At 38.3% G+C, this 18075-nt stretch overlaps 2 protein-coding genes across 3 annotated transcripts in view; one reads left to right on the forward strand and one right to left on the reverse strand.

Annotated features, from left to right (window-relative positions):
- slc2a15a (solute carrier family 2 member 15a) overlaps positions 1-18075 on the reverse strand; it is a 78136-nt gene that overhangs the window by 10062 nt on the left and 49999 nt on the right. The window contains exons 3-4 of the mRNA XM_077582509.1: positions 5015-5291; positions 4568-4666 (exon numbers count right to left, since the gene is read on the reverse strand). Of these exons, the coding sequence (XP_077438635.1) occupies positions 4568-4666; positions 5015-5059 (144 nt within the window). The 5' untranslated portion in view covers positions 5060-5291. The remainder of the gene's footprint in view (positions 1-4567; positions 4667-5014; positions 5292-18075) is intronic.
- LOC144061775 (galactose-specific lectin nattectin-like) lies at positions 13918-17589 on the forward strand. Of its 2 annotated transcripts, XM_077582516.1 has the most exons (8): positions 13950-14016; positions 14260-14354; positions 14516-14578; positions 15220-15241; positions 15987-16072; positions 16167-16301; positions 17058-17166; positions 17383-17589. In XM_077582516.1, the coding sequence occupies exons 3-8, from the start codon at positions 14516-14518 to the stop codon at positions 17451-17453; spliced, it is 486 nt and encodes a 161-aa protein (XP_077438642.1). In that variant the 5' UTR covers positions 13950-14016; positions 14260-14354; the 3' UTR covers positions 17454-17589. The 2 variants fall into 2 exon arrangements, with proteins under 2 accessions (XP_077438641.1, XP_077438642.1); XM_077582515.1 differs by having other exon boundaries at positions 13918-14354.

An 18075-nucleotide genomic window follows, 5' to 3' on the forward strand; every position in this document is an offset into this window, starting at 1 on the left:
TAAAGGTATGACATTTTGAGAAGTATAGACTACATGAGTACTGTTAGTGCACTTTGCTGTTTCATGGCTGTGCACACCTACGATGTTTTTTTTTTAAATCCAGGTTGCTAATAATCCATATGAGTCCTGAAGAGGGTCTTCTGCCCAGATTTAGTCATAACTGTTTTAATTTCCTTATTTCCTCAGTAGAACTTTTATCTGTGGATGTGTCTTTGTGAGTGTTGTCGCGATTTCTGCTAGCTGCCGTCGTGGCTGGAAGGCCTCCTCTATTTCCACAACAATAGACCATTTGTCTGTGGTTGAAGTCAATGTGTTAGTATGATGTTTTTAAAGTATCTCATGACCGGTGAACTCCAGGTGGGCTGCTTGCTGGGGGGCTTTTGTGGTACCGCCCTTCAAGATAGTATAAGAATGTTGTAAGTCCTCTGAAATCTCCACACTTGTGAGAGGCTGCAGCCATTGTCTGGAACTCACTTGTGCCCGGAATATTCTTTAGAAATAAAAGCTTCGAAGCAACTGTTCATCGATCTCCAGCCTGCATTCGGATAACCAACATTCTCACTACCCGAAAGAAAACGAACACGCGGAGGAAAAGATTATTTTCTTCAACAGTCCGTTCATTCATTTTGGCGGGTGGTTGTAAATATTTACTTGCCAATTTAGCTGATAATGCAATTCTAATAAGTGGCCCAACCCCTCCTACATTATTCTGTATGTGCCCCTTAGTGAAAATGATATTAAGTACAAAATACAGTACTGTTTGGAAAGAAATTAACGTAGTGCAAACTGCTTGATGTGGTGGAGTGTAGCCTAGCCAGCCCCAACAGCAGAGCGGCCATTGTGCATGGTAAAATGGAGATGAAGCCCAAGCGGATATTGGATTGTGAGATTGAAACGGGTGTTGCTCTCTAGAAAAGAAGAAAAAAGAAGAAAAAAATGAAACGGGTGTTGCTTTGCTAAGGGATTTGGGGAAACTGATTATCATGCCTACTTTAATAAAGATCAGCTGGAAAAAAGTTGGCAACCCTCTATGAACTTACATTCTTGAGACGGTTTAAGCCCGCCACACACCAAGCCATGTGGCCAAATGTGACTGAACTGTCACATAGTATGTAGGGTTCGACCAGGCATAAACAGTTGTGCTTGAAAGTTTTATACCCTTAGCACAAAACGTAAATGTACAAAAGCTAAATGTCGCTTGATGATACAAAAATTTTATGATTCGTTACAAAAATTCACATACACAACTCTACTCATGTCAACTCAATTGCCACAGTATTTTGGATTTTACGGCCATTAATCTTTTTCCCTATATTTCCCTATATAATGTGCTAAGAAGTATACAGTACATACGCTAAGCACATCTGTAACAGTGTGCTAATAAGTATACATACAATAAGGACAACTGTGTGAGTGTGTATAAGTGTTGTCAAAGGTAAAGCGTTAACTCGTTGATTAATCACACAAAATTATTGGATTAATCATGTATTAACGCAGATTAATCACACTGTAAATTTTGACTGCAGATGATCCTTTAGTTTAGTTTAGACGGTGGAAAGTTACGTTTAAGGTAGCGCAGGTTGAGTTTGAGCATACATGCAAAGCAATTAATAAATGTTTGCGTATGACATTCAGAATATTTGGTCTAGTCAAAAATATTGGGGTCATTTTTTTTTAATTCATTTGAATTTATGCAAGTAATTAGTTGATTGGAAAAAGAGGAGGATGATAGCGTGTAGTGGATCAAAAAATGTGGAAGACCTAACATTAAATGTAGAAAGAATTAACACATAACTGCATATATATATATGTGTATATATGGGTACATCCAATTTGAATGGGATTTTTTAATGTGAATATATGAATTTGGTTGGCAAAACATTTTTCTCCAATTATCACCAAAAAAAAATACTTTTACAATTTTTTTAGGAAAGCCACCAAGCACACAAATTTTTGCGAATTTTTAAAAAAAAACTGATATTTTTGCCTGTAAGATGCTTTGTAAGCAACAAAGAAAATAACATAAATGTGATAGTGTGAAGTTGCTTAAAACAGTAGTCTTAACATTATGTGTATTTTAAAGAATATCCTGTATAGATAGATAGATAGATAGATAGATAGATAGATAGATAGATAGATAGATAGATAGATAGATAGTGTTATACATTATTAACATTTTTAATTCTTTATTTCATATATTAACCATGTTGAAATGTTTTATAGATGTGAAGTAGGTAAAATAGTGTTTGAACTCAGTGTAATTTAACCTTAAACTAAGCTGGTACACATTGTTTGGTCTAGAAGTTCCTTCTCAGTGTTCTGTGCGAAAACACATTCTTTCGTGAGAGAGAGCGCGCACTCCCACAACTCTACTACATTAGGAGCTGTCCAGTTCAACTTGTTTGTGAGATTTTGTTATGGGAAGAAGTACGAGAAGTGCCCTGAAAGTATATTTTGTCTTGAACACACGTGCAACTGAGAATTCTGTTTTTGTAATCTGTTTTCGTCTCTTATACTGTATAACATATTTACTTATTCATGAGAGGAGGAGGAAGAGGTATTTTTCTTTTAGACTTGATTGTAATAAAAAGCTGGCTCTTCGAAGGAGGAGGAGCATTATTGATCTGAAACTGTTTGAGTTTGATTCAATGATGTGACTGGAGATCTCCGGAATAAATCATCCTGCGCAGGGACTCTGTTCATGTCTTATCTCATCATTTGATTTATTGGACATGCAAAAGTATGGATTTGTTAATTACACCCTTCAATAGATAGATAGATAGATAGATACGTAGATAGATAGATAGATAGATAGATAGATAGATAGATAGATAGATAGATAGATAGATAGTCATCCAATGAGGTAAAGTCAAACTTTGCTTGCTAACTAACCTGTTGCTGTAATGAGGAATGAGGAGAAAAGTGACAAATTATTATTATAATTATTATTTCCCAAGGTAGCTCATTTCAACTGCAAAATGAACTTTTATTCCAGTCACGAGTTTAGCCATATTGTGTATGTTGTTGAATTAGAGGGAGGGATATTTCTTCGGAAGGTGTAATTCATTCATTTTCAAATCAATTCAAATCATCATGGTGCAGCGGCAGCTAGCAAGAAACTCAGCGTAGCATGCCGCAGGACACAGCTCAAACTTTTTCTTTGTTACAGATTAAACATTTACTTCAGCAAGCCAAGTATGTTCCAAACAGTGAATAGCGGTCGCCGCTTCCTCCTTTGCAAGCCAAGTATGTTCTAAACAGTGAATAATGGTCACCGCTCCCTCCTCTGGTTTTTGAAGCATTTTAAAATGGCGCGTGCGGAAGACTCGACATCAAAAGCGGTGTCTCTCTCTCTTATCATAGAAATTGTAATCCCTCAAAATAATCCCTTTTTTTAATATATATATATATATATATATATATATATATATAAATGTACCTGTAATCTCATTCCATGTTTTTTTCTGTACTGTAACGGAATAGTTTTATTTGTATTTTTATTCTGAATACGTAACGCCGGTTAATGTATTCCGTTACTCCTCAAGCCTGAAAGAGAGCAATACGATGATGATAAATCTGCCAGTTCTATTTGTTCTATTTGAAGTTCTATTGCCATTGGTATTTAGGCCGCATGGCACTGATCTGCGAGCATAGGCTCCGTTTGAATTTGTGATTAGCTAACTCTACCAGCGTCTGTACAAAGGCTCAGATTGAGTTTCCATCTTCTCTTAGCTTCACAGCATCTATAGACAGCTCTCTGATTTTCACGCTAATTATACATCTAACTAACATGAATGTTGTCTTTATGGGCAACAAAAAAAAGAAACAGAGTGGGGATATTTAGCACGACTCATTGTTTGAAAAAAAAACAAAAACACACGTTCCAATACTTTTTCGTTCACATGAAAAATGGGTGGCTTCTGTTGAGAGTCTTCTGCCCAGATTTAGTTATAACTGTTTTGATTTAGTTATAACTGTTTAGACTTAGTCATAAGTGTTTTAATTTCCTTAGTACAGCTTGGTGAGTGTATTGAATGAGGTCTGGGGAGGGGGCCTCGTCTCTTTCCACATCAATGGGCCAGTGTCTGGGGGTTGAAGTCAATGTGTATTGGATGATATGCTGTAAAAGTGTAAAAAGTCTTATCTACTTCCGGCTGTCGTCATGTGTATTGAACTCAGGACTGGGGGCTGTTTCCTGGGGGGGGTTTCAAGATAGTATAAGAATGCTGTGAGTCCGCTGTAACTACACACTTGCGAGAGGAACTGCAGCCACATTTGTCTGTAAACTTGCTTGTGTCCAGTATATTCTGTAAAATAAATCCTTCGAAGGACCTGTTCACCGATCTCCAGTCTGTATTCAGAAAATCAACATTCTCTCTACCTGAACAACAACGAACACACGGAAGACAAAGATAGTCTTCTAACGCTTCGAACAAAAGGTGCTATCTCGATGTTTCTGTTTCTATTCAAGTTTTGATGCAAAGCTCAAATGTGTTTAGGGACCAGCAAAAAATGAAGTTGTAGGACTTGTGTTCACATACTTTCAGAAAGAGTGTAGCTCGCTTACCCCAGCTGGAGAGTTGACCACGGCTAAATTGTATCCATAGAGCATAGAACTCCCAAAGGAAGTAAGAAACGCCACAGCCAACAATGAGCCTGTAAGATGCTTTGTAAGCAACAAAGAAAATACAGAAATGTGTCACAGAGTAGACATTAGTCATGTAATTTTCCTCTTGTCACTATATTTCTGTACTGATTATGTGTTGCTCTTGGGCATGTGCTTCACATAGTGGCACACTTCTGCTAAGACACTGGAGGTATTATTTTGGAGCGAAACAAGAATTTTGTTGAGAAAATGTCTTAGCGTTGTTCACATTCATCAAGAGTGTCAAAGAAGGCCAGTTCGCAGTTTCCAATCTAACAATCTAATCGAAAGCCTCTTGTCAGTTAACTATCCCGTTATTGTAGATTTCAACTTCGGCCCTGATGTGGAGCATTTTGAAGTTGCACTTACCGGGAATATACTGCCAGATGACGGGATTAAAACCTCCGCTGCCATTTAAGACGTTTGTCATGAAGTTCCACGCAGTAAAAGAAAAGTTCAATTCTACTCTACAAGCAACGGCATAGCTGAAGAAGTCACGTTGGGCTTGTTCTGCAATGCTACTGGGTCCGTTCACAAGCAGCAGGCCGGGTCTCTCTTCCACCGAGTCGAAGCACAGGCTCCCATAAACAAGCCCGCACAGTGTCATCACATGACAGACTGCAGCGTGACGGAGCAAGAGAAAGACCTGCGGGAAGCAATTAAGTGTAAGTGAATTTAAACAGGGGGAGAGGAAGAATCCCCAAAAAGGGTTTGGGTCAAAAAAGGAAAAGAAAGAATAGCATAGTATATGACAATACATTAAAAAAAAAAAAAATACATTTTGACAAGAATGAAAACCTAAGGGCAAGAGAAATAGGGCAAGGAGACCCGTTGTAAACAAATAAAATGCTGGAGGAAAACCGGCAGCGTTAATAAGGAAGCTGGGGTGGGTGAGAAGATTAGGGTAGGGAACAATTCTGAACAGCGGGTTAAGCTCTGCGTGACACAAATGTAAGGAAAACAAACGAGAGTACTGTAATACAAAGCCTGCACCCAAAGTAGAATAGACATTTCATCTAATCGTTCATAATTGCGCTGTACAGAAGCTAACCACTTTGAAGTTTGTACATCAAGGGTATGAAAAACATAAGATTTTCTTTTTTGTGTGTAAACCAATGAAGATAAATATGCTTATAATTTCCTTACAATGGAATATGTATTATGAATACTCACATGCAGCTTTTGGTCTTAATCCAACAATGTGTACACAATCACAGAGCAGTCATGTGTAAATAGTTTTTCAGTTAGGAAGGAGCTTAGTGTGTTCATCTCAGAGTAATGATTGAGTCCTAATCACCCGCTTTAAATTACACACTTCTTTGACTTTACCTCTACTCATAAAAGAATGAAAGACGTTTTTTGTTCAGAAAACCCAATCCAATGGCACGGTTCCAGGGTCTTGACTGTTACGCTGTTAGCAGTGCCAGATTGATATTGTGGAGACCTCCATAGAGGGAATCACAATATCAATCTGGCTATTGCCAGGCTATATCTTCACTCCCTCACCATGCAATTTTAAAAAACAAAAGGAAATGCTGCATAAGTCAGAAAAAGGCGCCTCACTCACTTGTCAGCAAAACCGAAGTTTTTGGACATTGTTCCTGTCAAGCAGGGTAAGAATGAATTCATATGACCTCATAGTTTCAATGTTTTGTTGGCATTAATAGTAAATAGTAAGTCAACAAACGCGCGGACGGTTAGCTAGCCGGAGCTATCGTTAGCCTTTGGCTAAAAACAACAATGGAGAACATTATCTTAGTCCAGACACTTTTCTGGTAATATTGGAGGGATTCAACTGGTCGTGTGGTCTTCCACAAAGTTTGAGCCAGTGCTGACATTCTTCGTAGTTTGTTTTATTGTTTAGGGAAGGGAATGAACCGGACATGGTTAGCTCTCTTACACAAGCCGCGACTACAGCAGGATGCCGGTTAGTCGATCGGGATAACGGTTATCACTCGTGCACAAGCCACCGTTTAACCATTTTTATTGTTTTTTTTTCTTGCTTTTGGATAACAATGCAATGCATCACCGGGTGCTAGATTGCTTTGTTTGTCCGCAGCAAAACGCCCGCACTGCCGACGCAGTCATGACGACTTGCGTCTTGATTGGTTTACCAGGTCAAAGTGGGCGTGGTTTACATACATATAAACACAGAAACTAATTAACCAACAAGTGGCACCTGACAGGACACATGTGGCTGAGGGAACTGATTGGCTGAACACAAGGTTGTGGGATGACAAGCACAGGTGTACATAATCATACTAAACGAGACAGACACTAACAAGAAACACAACTGAAGTGATTGAAGACAAAACCTAAAACATAAGAAAAACCCAAGCCGAACTATGACAATATAAGCCTAAACACAGCTCAAACGCCAACTAATTTAATGATCAAATATATGAATCAGTGTTGCGCCACGCAGTGAAATAACTCGTCTCTCCCGCTGTGCTATTTCATACAAAACACACAAGCGACCCATCTGAACAAATCTCACAAGTGTTCTCTTTATTATGACGCAATAATTATTCAAATAGATCTTGTGGTTGTAGAGATATCATCTTTTTATGTTGGGTATGTAATTTTTGAGCAAAAGCCTGAAATATAGCTTTGTGCTAAATAGACCAGCTGATTAACCACAATGAGGAACAGGTGTGTGTGTGTGTGTGTGTGTGTGTGCGTGTGTGTGTCGTCATGGCGCCACCCAGCGGTCAGGCTGCTGCAAAACAAAAGCAAAGAATTCCTGAGAGCACAGCCTGCCAGCTCAGAATATTGTGTCTTGCAGATAAGGGCTATCTATGAGAGTCCATCCATCCATCCATTTTCTTAACCGCTTATTCTTCACTAGGGTCGCGGGGGTGCTGGAGCCTATCCCAGCTGGCTTCGGGCAGTAGCAGGGGTACACCCTGAACTGGTTGCCAGCCAATCGCAGGGCACACAGAGACCAAAAACCATTCATACTCACAATCAAACCTAGGGACAACTTTAGAGTGTTCAATTAACCTGACATGCATGTCTTTGGAATGTGGGAGGAAACCGGAGTACCCGGAGAAAACCCACACAGGCACGGGGAGAACATGCAAACTCCACCCAGGAAGGCCGAAGCCTGGACTCGATCTCACGTCCTCTGCACTGGGAGGTGCTAACGTGCTAACCAGTCAGCCACCGTGCAGCCTCTATGAGAGTCACACATCGCTATTAGCGCTAATATACAGTAGCTGAATTTCTGCTCAACATTGCAGAGGAATGACAGTTTCCCACGAAAGACCTGGTGTTAGTGATCAGACATGGTTGTTGCTGCTCAGCATGTACGATGTTACGCTCACTCCTTCATTTTTGCAAATTCTTCGCTAATCCTCTGTTGCCAGACTACTTGGGCAGATCAGACGCATTACTACATTCTTTCCACCGCAACTCAATTGATGAGTGCCACTTTGGAGAGGAGCAAAAGATGTTGGGCCTGCCACACCACATGTTAAAAACAGATGTCATTGTCAGGTGGAACATGATGGGCAGGTTTTTGGAGCAACAAGCTGCAGTATCTGCAGCTGTACTTTCTCCACAGGTTAAAAAGAGCCGAGGCAGACCTGTGTACTCTTGTGAAGGCACTCAAGCCACTAAAAGATGCAATAAACCCCAAATGTATCCCTGATTGCACCCTTGCATTATCACCTTATGGAGGATACTAAAGTGACAGCAGGGGATTCACATTTGACCAGAGAAATCAAGCAGGCTGTCTATACGGACTTGAATAAACAATACAAAAGTGAGCTGGAGAAAAACACACTCCACAAGGTCTCTGCAATGGATCCCCGCTTTAAAACCCCGTCCAGACGGAAGCTTGGTTCCTCAAACAAATCTCGTACACAGAGGACGTTGAACGGCTGTAATGTATATGCCAAGTCTGGAGTGGCGCTGTAGCGCAGCCACAGAGAGTTAACGGAAAGCGTAGAAGAAGAATCAGCGAAGAAGACAAACACTTTTTTTTTCTAACTTTATTGCAATCTATAGAACAAACATGGCTTTGCATTTATCAAAACAACATGAAAAAGACGCTTGTTGAACGCGGGAATAAAGAAGCAAAATATTTTGCTGCAAGAGTATAAGCAAGCAAAGGAGGCTACGACACGGCTATCCGCCATTGTTGCAGTCACGCGAGAATTGGCGCATACGTCATCAATCTGCGACAATGCGTCGTCATCGAGATGCGACCATTACGTCATCGCTAGAGGAGTATCCTGCATATGGTGTCCAGACAGACGCGTACGGGGCACGTTTTTAAATCTTTCCACTCTGGAGCCCCGTTTCAAAACGTGTGGACGGAACGACCTAAACTTTAAGAAACTTGTGAGGATACATTGAAACTGGCTTTCCGTGTGGACACAAAATAGTGAAGCGATGTAGCCATAGATTGTGTAAATCGTACGTGAGGAATCCACAAAGTGGAGGAATGTCTTCAATGTATTACACAGTGTGGACGGCATCACCCCCAGCTAAATGTCTCCAAAACAAGCATTTCCTACGTTCGCTCCAAAACTATAATGAGCTAGGCTAAAGCTAACTAGCAACCGAATGAGCTTAAAGCCAGCTTTTAGCTCTGTTGTCAAATTCACTTTAGCTCTAGAGGCAAGATCGTCCACAAAACTGGTCATCAAAGTTATACTTACTTATTTAATATTGTATACAGGGATGTGATTTGACCAAAGTGAAATTATCTGAAAATTTAGCCGGGGGTCTGGGGGCTGCTGGCACCCAGCTAGGTCCAGGGTCCGTGTTTTTAAGTACTTTCAATGCACTCACATGACAAAGAAATAGACAAAACAACAGCATAAATTTTCAATGTATATTGAACTATCCCATATAAAATGGCAGTTTTAGTCAACTCAAAATCAGTCACATTCAAAAACATTGGACTGCCTTTGCTTTTAAAAACTATCACTGAGAATATCATCATATCTAACTAATGTGATTACTAAGTTAACACAAATAATGTTGAAGAGTTCAAATTTCATGAACAAATAATTGTATCATGACCAAATGAAAAAGTAACTCATATTAGAGCATACCACAAATGTCTTTGTTATAGCAGAAGATGTTATCTGTCGGAGTCATGTGCATACACAATGAACTACTAAAAAAAAAAAAAAAAAAAAAAAAAAGTTTTTTTTTGGGGGGGGGGGGAGATTAAAAAAAAGCGGAATTCCGCGAATTAGCGGAAAAATCACATCCCTGTGTATATTAATTATCATTGGCCATTCATCACCTCATTCGACTAGCAAATCCAAATTTTTTCCGCGATGTCTTTATGACGCAGCGCCTTGTAAAAATACACGGTTTATCTTGATCATTATTAATGTTAGCTGGGTATTTTGACGTTTTAGTAGGTAGTTTACGCTGGGTCACATACCGAGAGATCTGTCATGTTTCATCGATTTACTCAAAAGTGAACATAGCATTGTAACAGGGACTTTGAACTTATTTTGTTTTTATCTTTTACGTAGCATTTTGTGTTACCTCAGAGTAAACAACCGTTCTGTTACAGGCAGAGGTGGGAATTATTTTGCGGGATTACAATTTCCACGCTGAGAGAGAGACGCCATTGTTGTACTGGACTTTTCTTGAAACCTGTATGATTTAGCATCGATAGTTGTGAAGAGTGTTCTTCTGCATATTTTAAAATTATTAATATATTCTTCCACTGCATACTGTAGACCTTTTTATGTCAATCTATCGCACTTGTATTGCTCCTAAAATGACATGCTCTGGCACGTTCATTTTCATTGTAAATACTCAAAAGGATTTCGGACCCGGAAGCATCAACTGCGGGCCTTTTGCGTATCGTCCATTGTTACATTAAGTTTTCATTGGGTTTCAACTCGACTGCTTTTACATAAAATAACACTGAACAACAACTGATGAAACAATATATCTCTGTCAGTGTCAAACAAAGCAGTCATTTGTACGGCATTTGAATTGTGGTTATTTTTGCGTTCCTTTAATTACATTCATTTCCTGTTGGGGCACATCACCTGGAAAAGGAATCTGGTATGTGGTGTTGTGAAATAGATATTTCCTCCACGTGTTCATTTTCTTTCGGGTAGTGAGAATGTTGGTTATCTGAATACAGGCTGGAGATCGATGAACAGTTCCTTCAAAGCTGTTATTTCTACAAAATATTCCGGGCACAAGTGAGTTACAGACAATGGCTGTAGCCTCTCACAAGTGTGAAGATTACAGAGGACTTACAATATTCTTATACTATCTTGAAGGGCGGTACCACACAGTTTCCAGTAAACAGTTCAACCGGAGTTGACCGGACATACAGAGATACATTCAAGGACACTATTCAGACACAAAACAAAACAAAACCATTTGAGGAATAGAGGAGGTTTTTCAGTCATGGCTGCACCTGGAAGAAATTGCAATAACACTCACAAAGATACATCCGCAGAACAAAGCTCTACTGAGGAAATGAGGAAATTAAAACAGTGATGACTAAATCTGGGCAGAAGATACATTTCAGTGGCAATTAAGAGGTGTTTTCTTCTTTCAACTGCTCATATCACTCAAACAGCATCCATAATTTATTTTTCAATGGTTAAAAACAAATCAAAGATGTCACATAAAAAAAAAAACACCTTACCAACTTTGATAACATAAAAACCTTTTCTGTCAAAATGACCCAATTAAGCCCATTAAATCGTAGGATAGTCACTGGTGGTACATTCAGCTGACTTCAATGTAGGAGTAGTGTAGTTATAGTATTTCTGCTTTGTCACATCTAGAATGACCAAATTTGTAATTGTATTTTTGGTCTGCATCTAAACAACAAACATCTACCAAAAAAAAGGGGGATAGGCCACACCCACTTTCTTGAAAAGGAAAGTGGGTCTGGATACCATAGACAGTGATTCATCAAAGGGCCACTCAGAATGTGGATAATTGGAATTATATGTAAGGAAAAAAGTAAAGCGAGAATTAGCTAAACGTGGCAGACAAAGGGAAAAAAAACACACTCAACTGAACAAGGGGCAAATAATCAAGACGTAACAATAAAGTATTCCGGTGACCAGCTCACATACCTCCAAAAGCCTCACTATTATTACACAATGCAGGTGTGTGTGGGAGAGGAACAAAATGACAGGCTAATGACAACATTGGATTGATCCTAATCATCACATAAAAATTGCTTAAACCAGTTTGTTTGCTTGGAGGCTCATTCTGCTTAAAATAGATTAATTCCTCCCCATCCAGCGATACACTAGCGTTGGTCGCACCACACAGTATTTGGTCGCACCGTTTTTTTGGGGAGGTGCAGCATGAACATATTTGCTGATGACAGTGACGCAAGATATATTTGCAAAATATTTTTACTGTAGCAAGAACTGCCTGCAGCAAGCAGCGGCTGGCAAAACAAGTCGATGATTGTTACATTTCCTGTATTACAAGAGGGCCACATTACAGTATTATCAAGAGTAAAATGAGTGCCACCCTCCCAAAAACAAAGAACTGACATCAAGCATCAAGAAAGCCTGATCTTCCAGGACACCAAAGCCACTACTGAAGATCGGCATATCGTTTTGAAAATGCCATCCTTTTTTTCCATGCAAAACACTGGGAAGTATGCATGGTGATTTCCTCACAGTATTTTTTTAAAATCCTGTTTTCGTGGGTTTTGTGAGCTGGAAGCCCAAATAATGTAAAGATAAACAAACAAATACTTGTAATCACTTAAATTGTGGGCCCTGAATCTATAATCTATAAAGTTTGACTTTTTGAATGGAGTTTTGGAAATGATTCAACTTATCGGAGGACATTCCAATTTTTTGATGTGCACCTATATATTGCTTTCACTAGTTTTAGCAGTTAACTCATTCACTGCCATTGACAGCTAAGACGTCAACAATTCATTTGAACTATTTCTATTAGTTTAACATTTTTTTCCACTTTTGTTAACAAGAATATGAAAACCTAGATTTTTTATTTATTTAACATTTAGAACAGATATCAAATTTGCAATTAGTTGTGAGTTAACTAGTGAAGTTTTTAAATTGCGTCAGGCGATTAAATTTTTTAATTGTTATTAATTGCATGACTTCAATAGTTAACTCACGATTAATCACAAATTTTATATCTGTTCAAAATGTACTTTTTTCTTCTTCTAGGTTTTCATACTCTCGTTAACAAAAGTGGGGGGAAAAATGTTAAACTAATGAATTTTTGACGTCTATAGCCGTCAATAGCAGTGAATGTGTTAACTCTTTTGACTGCCAGACGTTTTCAGAAAAGGGATGCCGTGGGTGCCAGCCGATTTAAGCATTTTGACTGATCTTTCAAGGTCCACAGAAAATTATGTGTTTGGACTATGGAAACACACATACTAGCAAATGAAAGATTGGACTCTCATCTTTCATCAGAAAAAAAAGTTTGTTTCTACCTTATTCCGTTTTTGAGTAATCAACAATAGAAAATGGTTAGTTTCACCTCTGTTTTGAAACAAACGTCTTTTAACGTCTTTGGCACTCCTCCTTAGGATTTTACTAAACGTTATTTAACGTTTTTGGCAGTCAAAGAGTTAAGAAAATGGCATTTGGTCCCCCAACTGCATAATTCACCTGGGTAGAGGAGCTGGCGCTTTAATTAAATAGGGGGGGGGGGGGGCATCTGTGGAAGGGATCCCAGGAGGGATAACCACTGACTGTCCCACCTTCTGAATTGTAGCCTACCAAAATTCCTATTCTGATGACGATATGATTCAGAGTCTTCAAAAAAATCCCTTGATAATTATTTTTGTGTATGTATATGTGTGTGTTTGCAATGTGCAAAATAAAAAACTAAATGAAACAAAATGTAATTCAACAATAGCCTAAAACAAAATACAAGGAAAGGTGGATTAATTTAACAATTTGCGTAAACTCTGATGGATTTTGGTTTCGATGATATTTTTCTCGAGTGTTTTCATCGAGTGTGTACGTGAATGCTCTGACACCCCGGCCGACTAACCCACAAACACACACACACACAAAAATGGGCACGTCTATGTATGTATTTTTATTTTTATTTTTATTTTTTTCTGGAGAGCTCAGTATTGTTCATTGGGTAATTTTACCGATTTGACATGTCTTCATCATTGCTCTCTTTTTAAATTATTATCTTTTTTTTTTTTAAATTTTTTTGTATGTGGGTGAGTACGTGTATGTGCGTGTGTATTCATTAGTTCACCTAAAACCTATTAAAAAATCCCATACCGTTCACCTAAACCGAACACTTCCAGCCAGAGCGGTGAGGCCGTCAGGAGACCTGAGGAAGGACCAAAGAAAAGATAGGAAAGTGAAATCCAGCACCGACCAGACACCACCCACCTACTCTATGTACGTATTGACACGGACACTGAGCAATGGTGTTATTCAAGTTGTGCTAGCTAGCATGTTTGATGCTTAGCATTTGTTAGTTGTTCTTATAGTTACACAAATAAAACAAAGCAAAACAAAGCCCCAGGCTACTTTCAGATATGCCTAACTAGGGAATGTTTGACGAAGTTAATTGGTATTACTATGAGCGTTGTTTTCAGTATGCGTCATCAGACAAGTGGTAATTATCAGTTCCTTCAGAAGTGTTAGGATCATCTCAGGGAAGTGCTGGCATTTTAAAAAGCTGCTCTTTGCTGCCTTCAATTCATTTCCGCAGTGCAAGCACCGCAAGCGCAAAGGTAAACACTTCATCCTCATACTTTTCAAACTCTGTCATGTAAATGTATATATTTTTATACAGTATACATAAAATCTTAAATGGAAGTCTAAATTCAATTGAATGCTAATTGTTAAACGTTGAATGTGAACACAAATATACATCCATGATTGTATTCCACAGATGACGTTTGCTCCTCACTTCGTTTTGGTCTTGTGTGGCGTCATCGGACTGTTCACTGGAACTGTTAAGTAAAAACGATGTCATATATTCACAACACCTCGATGGCTTGAACAAAAGTTGACTGAAATTGACATTCTAGTATGTTGATTCCATATAAACAATGGACACTTAAATGAATCCTACTTCTCTTTGACCCCATATTAACTATTGTGTTTACCCCTGGAGAACCCACGGGGTCAAATTTGGCCCCTATAAATTCTGCTACTCGAATAACAAAGACCTTTTTTTTTCCAGCAGTGATTTTGTCCCTGTGTTCTTGTTTCCATTGGCCAAAGTGTGTTTGTACATTCAAAGTCCAGTTTTAAAATGCAACAAATAAGACAAAAAAATATACATTGTTCAATGTAGCTATGTATTTGATTGATTATTTTCTTAAATTCTAAATAGTTTACTGACAGTTTTTGTTATTCAGATTTTTCGAAACGATACCCCTAAATCCCAAAGGGTCAAATTTCGCCTTAATCCTAAATTAGGGAATAAAGGGTTAAAATTGAAAAAGCATATATTTTGGTGTTCAGTGAACTTATAGCAGTCATTTAATGTATAATTCATAATTTTCCAAAGAAGAAAAGGGTTCTTGGGTTCTCCAGGGTTACCATGAACAAATATTTACAAACGTGTCTTTCTTTCTTTCTTTTTCACAGCGGGCTTTTGCCATAAAGAGAGGTTGGTAACGATCTTGTATACATGTTTCAATTTATGGTTGAGAATTGTGAGACTTGGTGCAAGAGGTGGCATCGCGCTTGATTGATAACCAGTCAAACACAGGGCTGACTTTTGCAGACAGACAAACATTCACATTTACACTCAGCTATGTGTAAAATGTAGGTCGATACTGTAAGGAAGAACAGCTTTTTTTTCCCGCGTGTTTGTTGTCTTTCGGAGAGAGAGAATGTTCAGTATCTGAATACAGGCTGGAGATCGGTGAACAGTTCCTTCGAAGGTTTTATTTTTACAGAATATTCCGGACACAAGCGAGTTTACAGACAATGGCTGCAGCTTCTCGCAAGTGTCCCGATTACAGACACTTACAACCTTCTTATACTATCTTGAAGGGCGGTATCACAAAAGCCCCCACCAAACAGCCCACCTGGAGTTCACCGGACATGAGATAAGACTTTAAAAACATCATTGATTACAGACACTTGGCAGAAATTGCGATAACACTCACAAAGTTTTACTGAGGAAATAAGGAAAATTAAAACAGTGATGACTAAATGTGGGCAGAAGACCCTCTTCAGTACCATATACATTTTTTGGGAGGAGAAAATCACATGATTACATAGAGAACATACCGAACAGAAGACCCACAAAAACAGTTGAAATTCACTCATTCTCAGAACATTCTTGCTGTAAGGCAATGAATCTTTTGCTGACCCCAACATGTTTTTGTTCTAAAATATGTTCTCAGATAAACATTGCCCTAAGGGCTGGACTCAATTGGACAACCGCTGTTTAATCTTTCAAAGTGAGGAATTAAATTTCCGTCTTTCCGAGGTACAATATTCTCATCGTCTTTTTACAATTCATTTATTTTGCTCCAGTTGATTTCGTGATGTACTTTTTTTTACTCCTGTTTTCCTCCCACTAGATCGTCTGCAACATCCTTGGTGGAAACCTGGTTTCTATCCACAATCAACTGGAAAATGAGGTAGTCCGACATCTGATTTTTGCAGCACTTGGATCTTTTGAGCGCACTTGGATTGGACTGTATGACCGGATCGAGGTAAAATCAATTTGTTTGTTTTAGCATGAAATTAATGTTTGGAGACTTTTGACACTCAAATCAGATTCTCACTTCAATGCTCAGTATAGCTTTTCTTTCAGTCATCTGCTCAAAACAATACTTTCATATTGTATGTCAAACTCTTCCTTGTCGTGGACTATATTGTACTTACGGTTTCCCTCAGAGGTCAATTAATGACTGTGAACTCAAATAAATGTATGATCGGCTCATAATCTCGAAATAAAAAAATATTTATTATTCGCCATTCTGGTCGTTTACTTTCGCCTCGAACGCTTTCGGGTCCGAACTGGGGAAAAATAACTCGGATGCGTTTTTCTAAATGACTGCTTAGTAGATATTTAATTTTTTGGGGGGTTGATTTATTATTTGAATCATTAATATTAATTATTTTGGAGGGAAATATTAATGATATTTGAATATTCATTTTGTAAGTCAATTTATTCATTTCTTTCCAGCGTTCCTACTATTTTAAGTTAGGGGCTACTGTGCTCCTAGTAAAAAATATTAGCCCGGAGGCCTGCTGAGCCACTTTCATATCTTTCCTTCCTTCTCAGATTTTCTTTCCCCTCCTATCTTGTAGTTAAGAAAGATAAAATCAAACATAATCAAAAATGTCAGGAGGCTATTACACGATGCTTAAAATAAAAGAGAAGTGAAACAGTCATTTGGTGAAAATCCTTCATGTCTTTGTTTGGCTCTTCATCTTAGGTTGCATAACAAAACTTTGTCTTTCAGGATGGAGACTATTTGTGGACAGATGGCACACCGGCTGATTTTTTTGACTGGGCTAATGGCCGGCCAAGAATGAATACAAATCAAGACTGCGTAGAGATCAACTTTCAAAGTATGAAATTATGAATTATCATCCTTAATACTCATATTAGTGAAGTATGTTATCTATTCTGTGACCTTTTTATCTTTGATTTTTTGAGTTGTCTTCTAGTGTAGTAAGCTTGTATAGCATCTTGTGTTGATAAATATGAAATTATGACAAATCAAATCTACAAGAATTTAGCAATACTGTAATTGAGATTTTGTGTTGATTTCTATTTTCTTACAGCTGATTTCTGGAATGATCGTCAGTGTGGTGGTCGACTACCTTTTGTCTGTGCCATGGATTTAAAACACTAAGAGAATCAGACACGCCATCATAGTTCCTTTGCAACGTGCTTTCCTCTATTGTTGTTGTTGTGATGACTCTTTGTAGGGAAGAATAACACACAATTTACAAAGTGCACTATTAAAACCAACTTGGACTCTGAAAGAATGACTCACTTTCTTTGAGTATGTGTTTGTGTGTATTTTTTTTTTTTTTTTAAATTAACCTATCATTAAGATTTAGAAAATTGCACAATACGAGCACACATGCAGCAGTTATCAGTCATATAAGAATGTAACGCTGTGTACATAGAAAAGAAAACAAGCATCAATTATTGGGGGGTTAATTATAACTAGAAAATTTTTGAATGGGACTGCTGACTCTTGCAAGGTGGAAAGACGCATGTATGTAGTACTTGTAGACATAGTAGTAGTAATAAGTAGTAGTAAGTAGTACTTGTACTTGTAGTAATATAAGTAGTGCTTGTAGTAATTTTAATAGTAGTCAAATGGCCAAGATGGTTGCCGCAGACGAGTTCTGTTCCTACTGTTAAATCCTCTTCCCCTGTCCAGTGAACTCTTAACCGTGATACAGAGACTGAACAGGCATGTTCTCTTTTCGTTGCTTTTGCACAAACTTTATTTCTGCTTTTTC

This window comes from Vanacampus margaritifer, chromosome 12 (genome assembly GCF_051991255.1).
Source record: "Vanacampus margaritifer isolate UIUO_Vmar chromosome 12, RoL_Vmar_1.0, whole genome shotgun sequence".
Lineage (NCBI taxonomy): Eukaryota > Metazoa > Chordata > Actinopteri > Syngnathiformes > Syngnathidae > Vanacampus > Vanacampus margaritifer.

Bases quoted from the DNA above. Each gene is read 5' to 3' on its own strand.
- LOC144061775 (XM_077582515.1), top strand. From the start codon at position 14,516: ATGACGTTTGCTCCTCACTTCGTTTTGGTCTTGTGTGGCGTCATCGGA. The intron at 15,242-15,986 runs GTTGGTAACGAT...ATATGTTCTCAG, and splicing joins GGCTTTTGCCATAAAGAGAG to ATAAACATTGCCCTAAGGGC. The intron at 16,073-16,166 runs GTACAATATTCT...TCCTCCCACTAG, and splicing joins TAAATTTCCGTCTTTCCGAG to ATCGTCTGCAACATCCTTGG.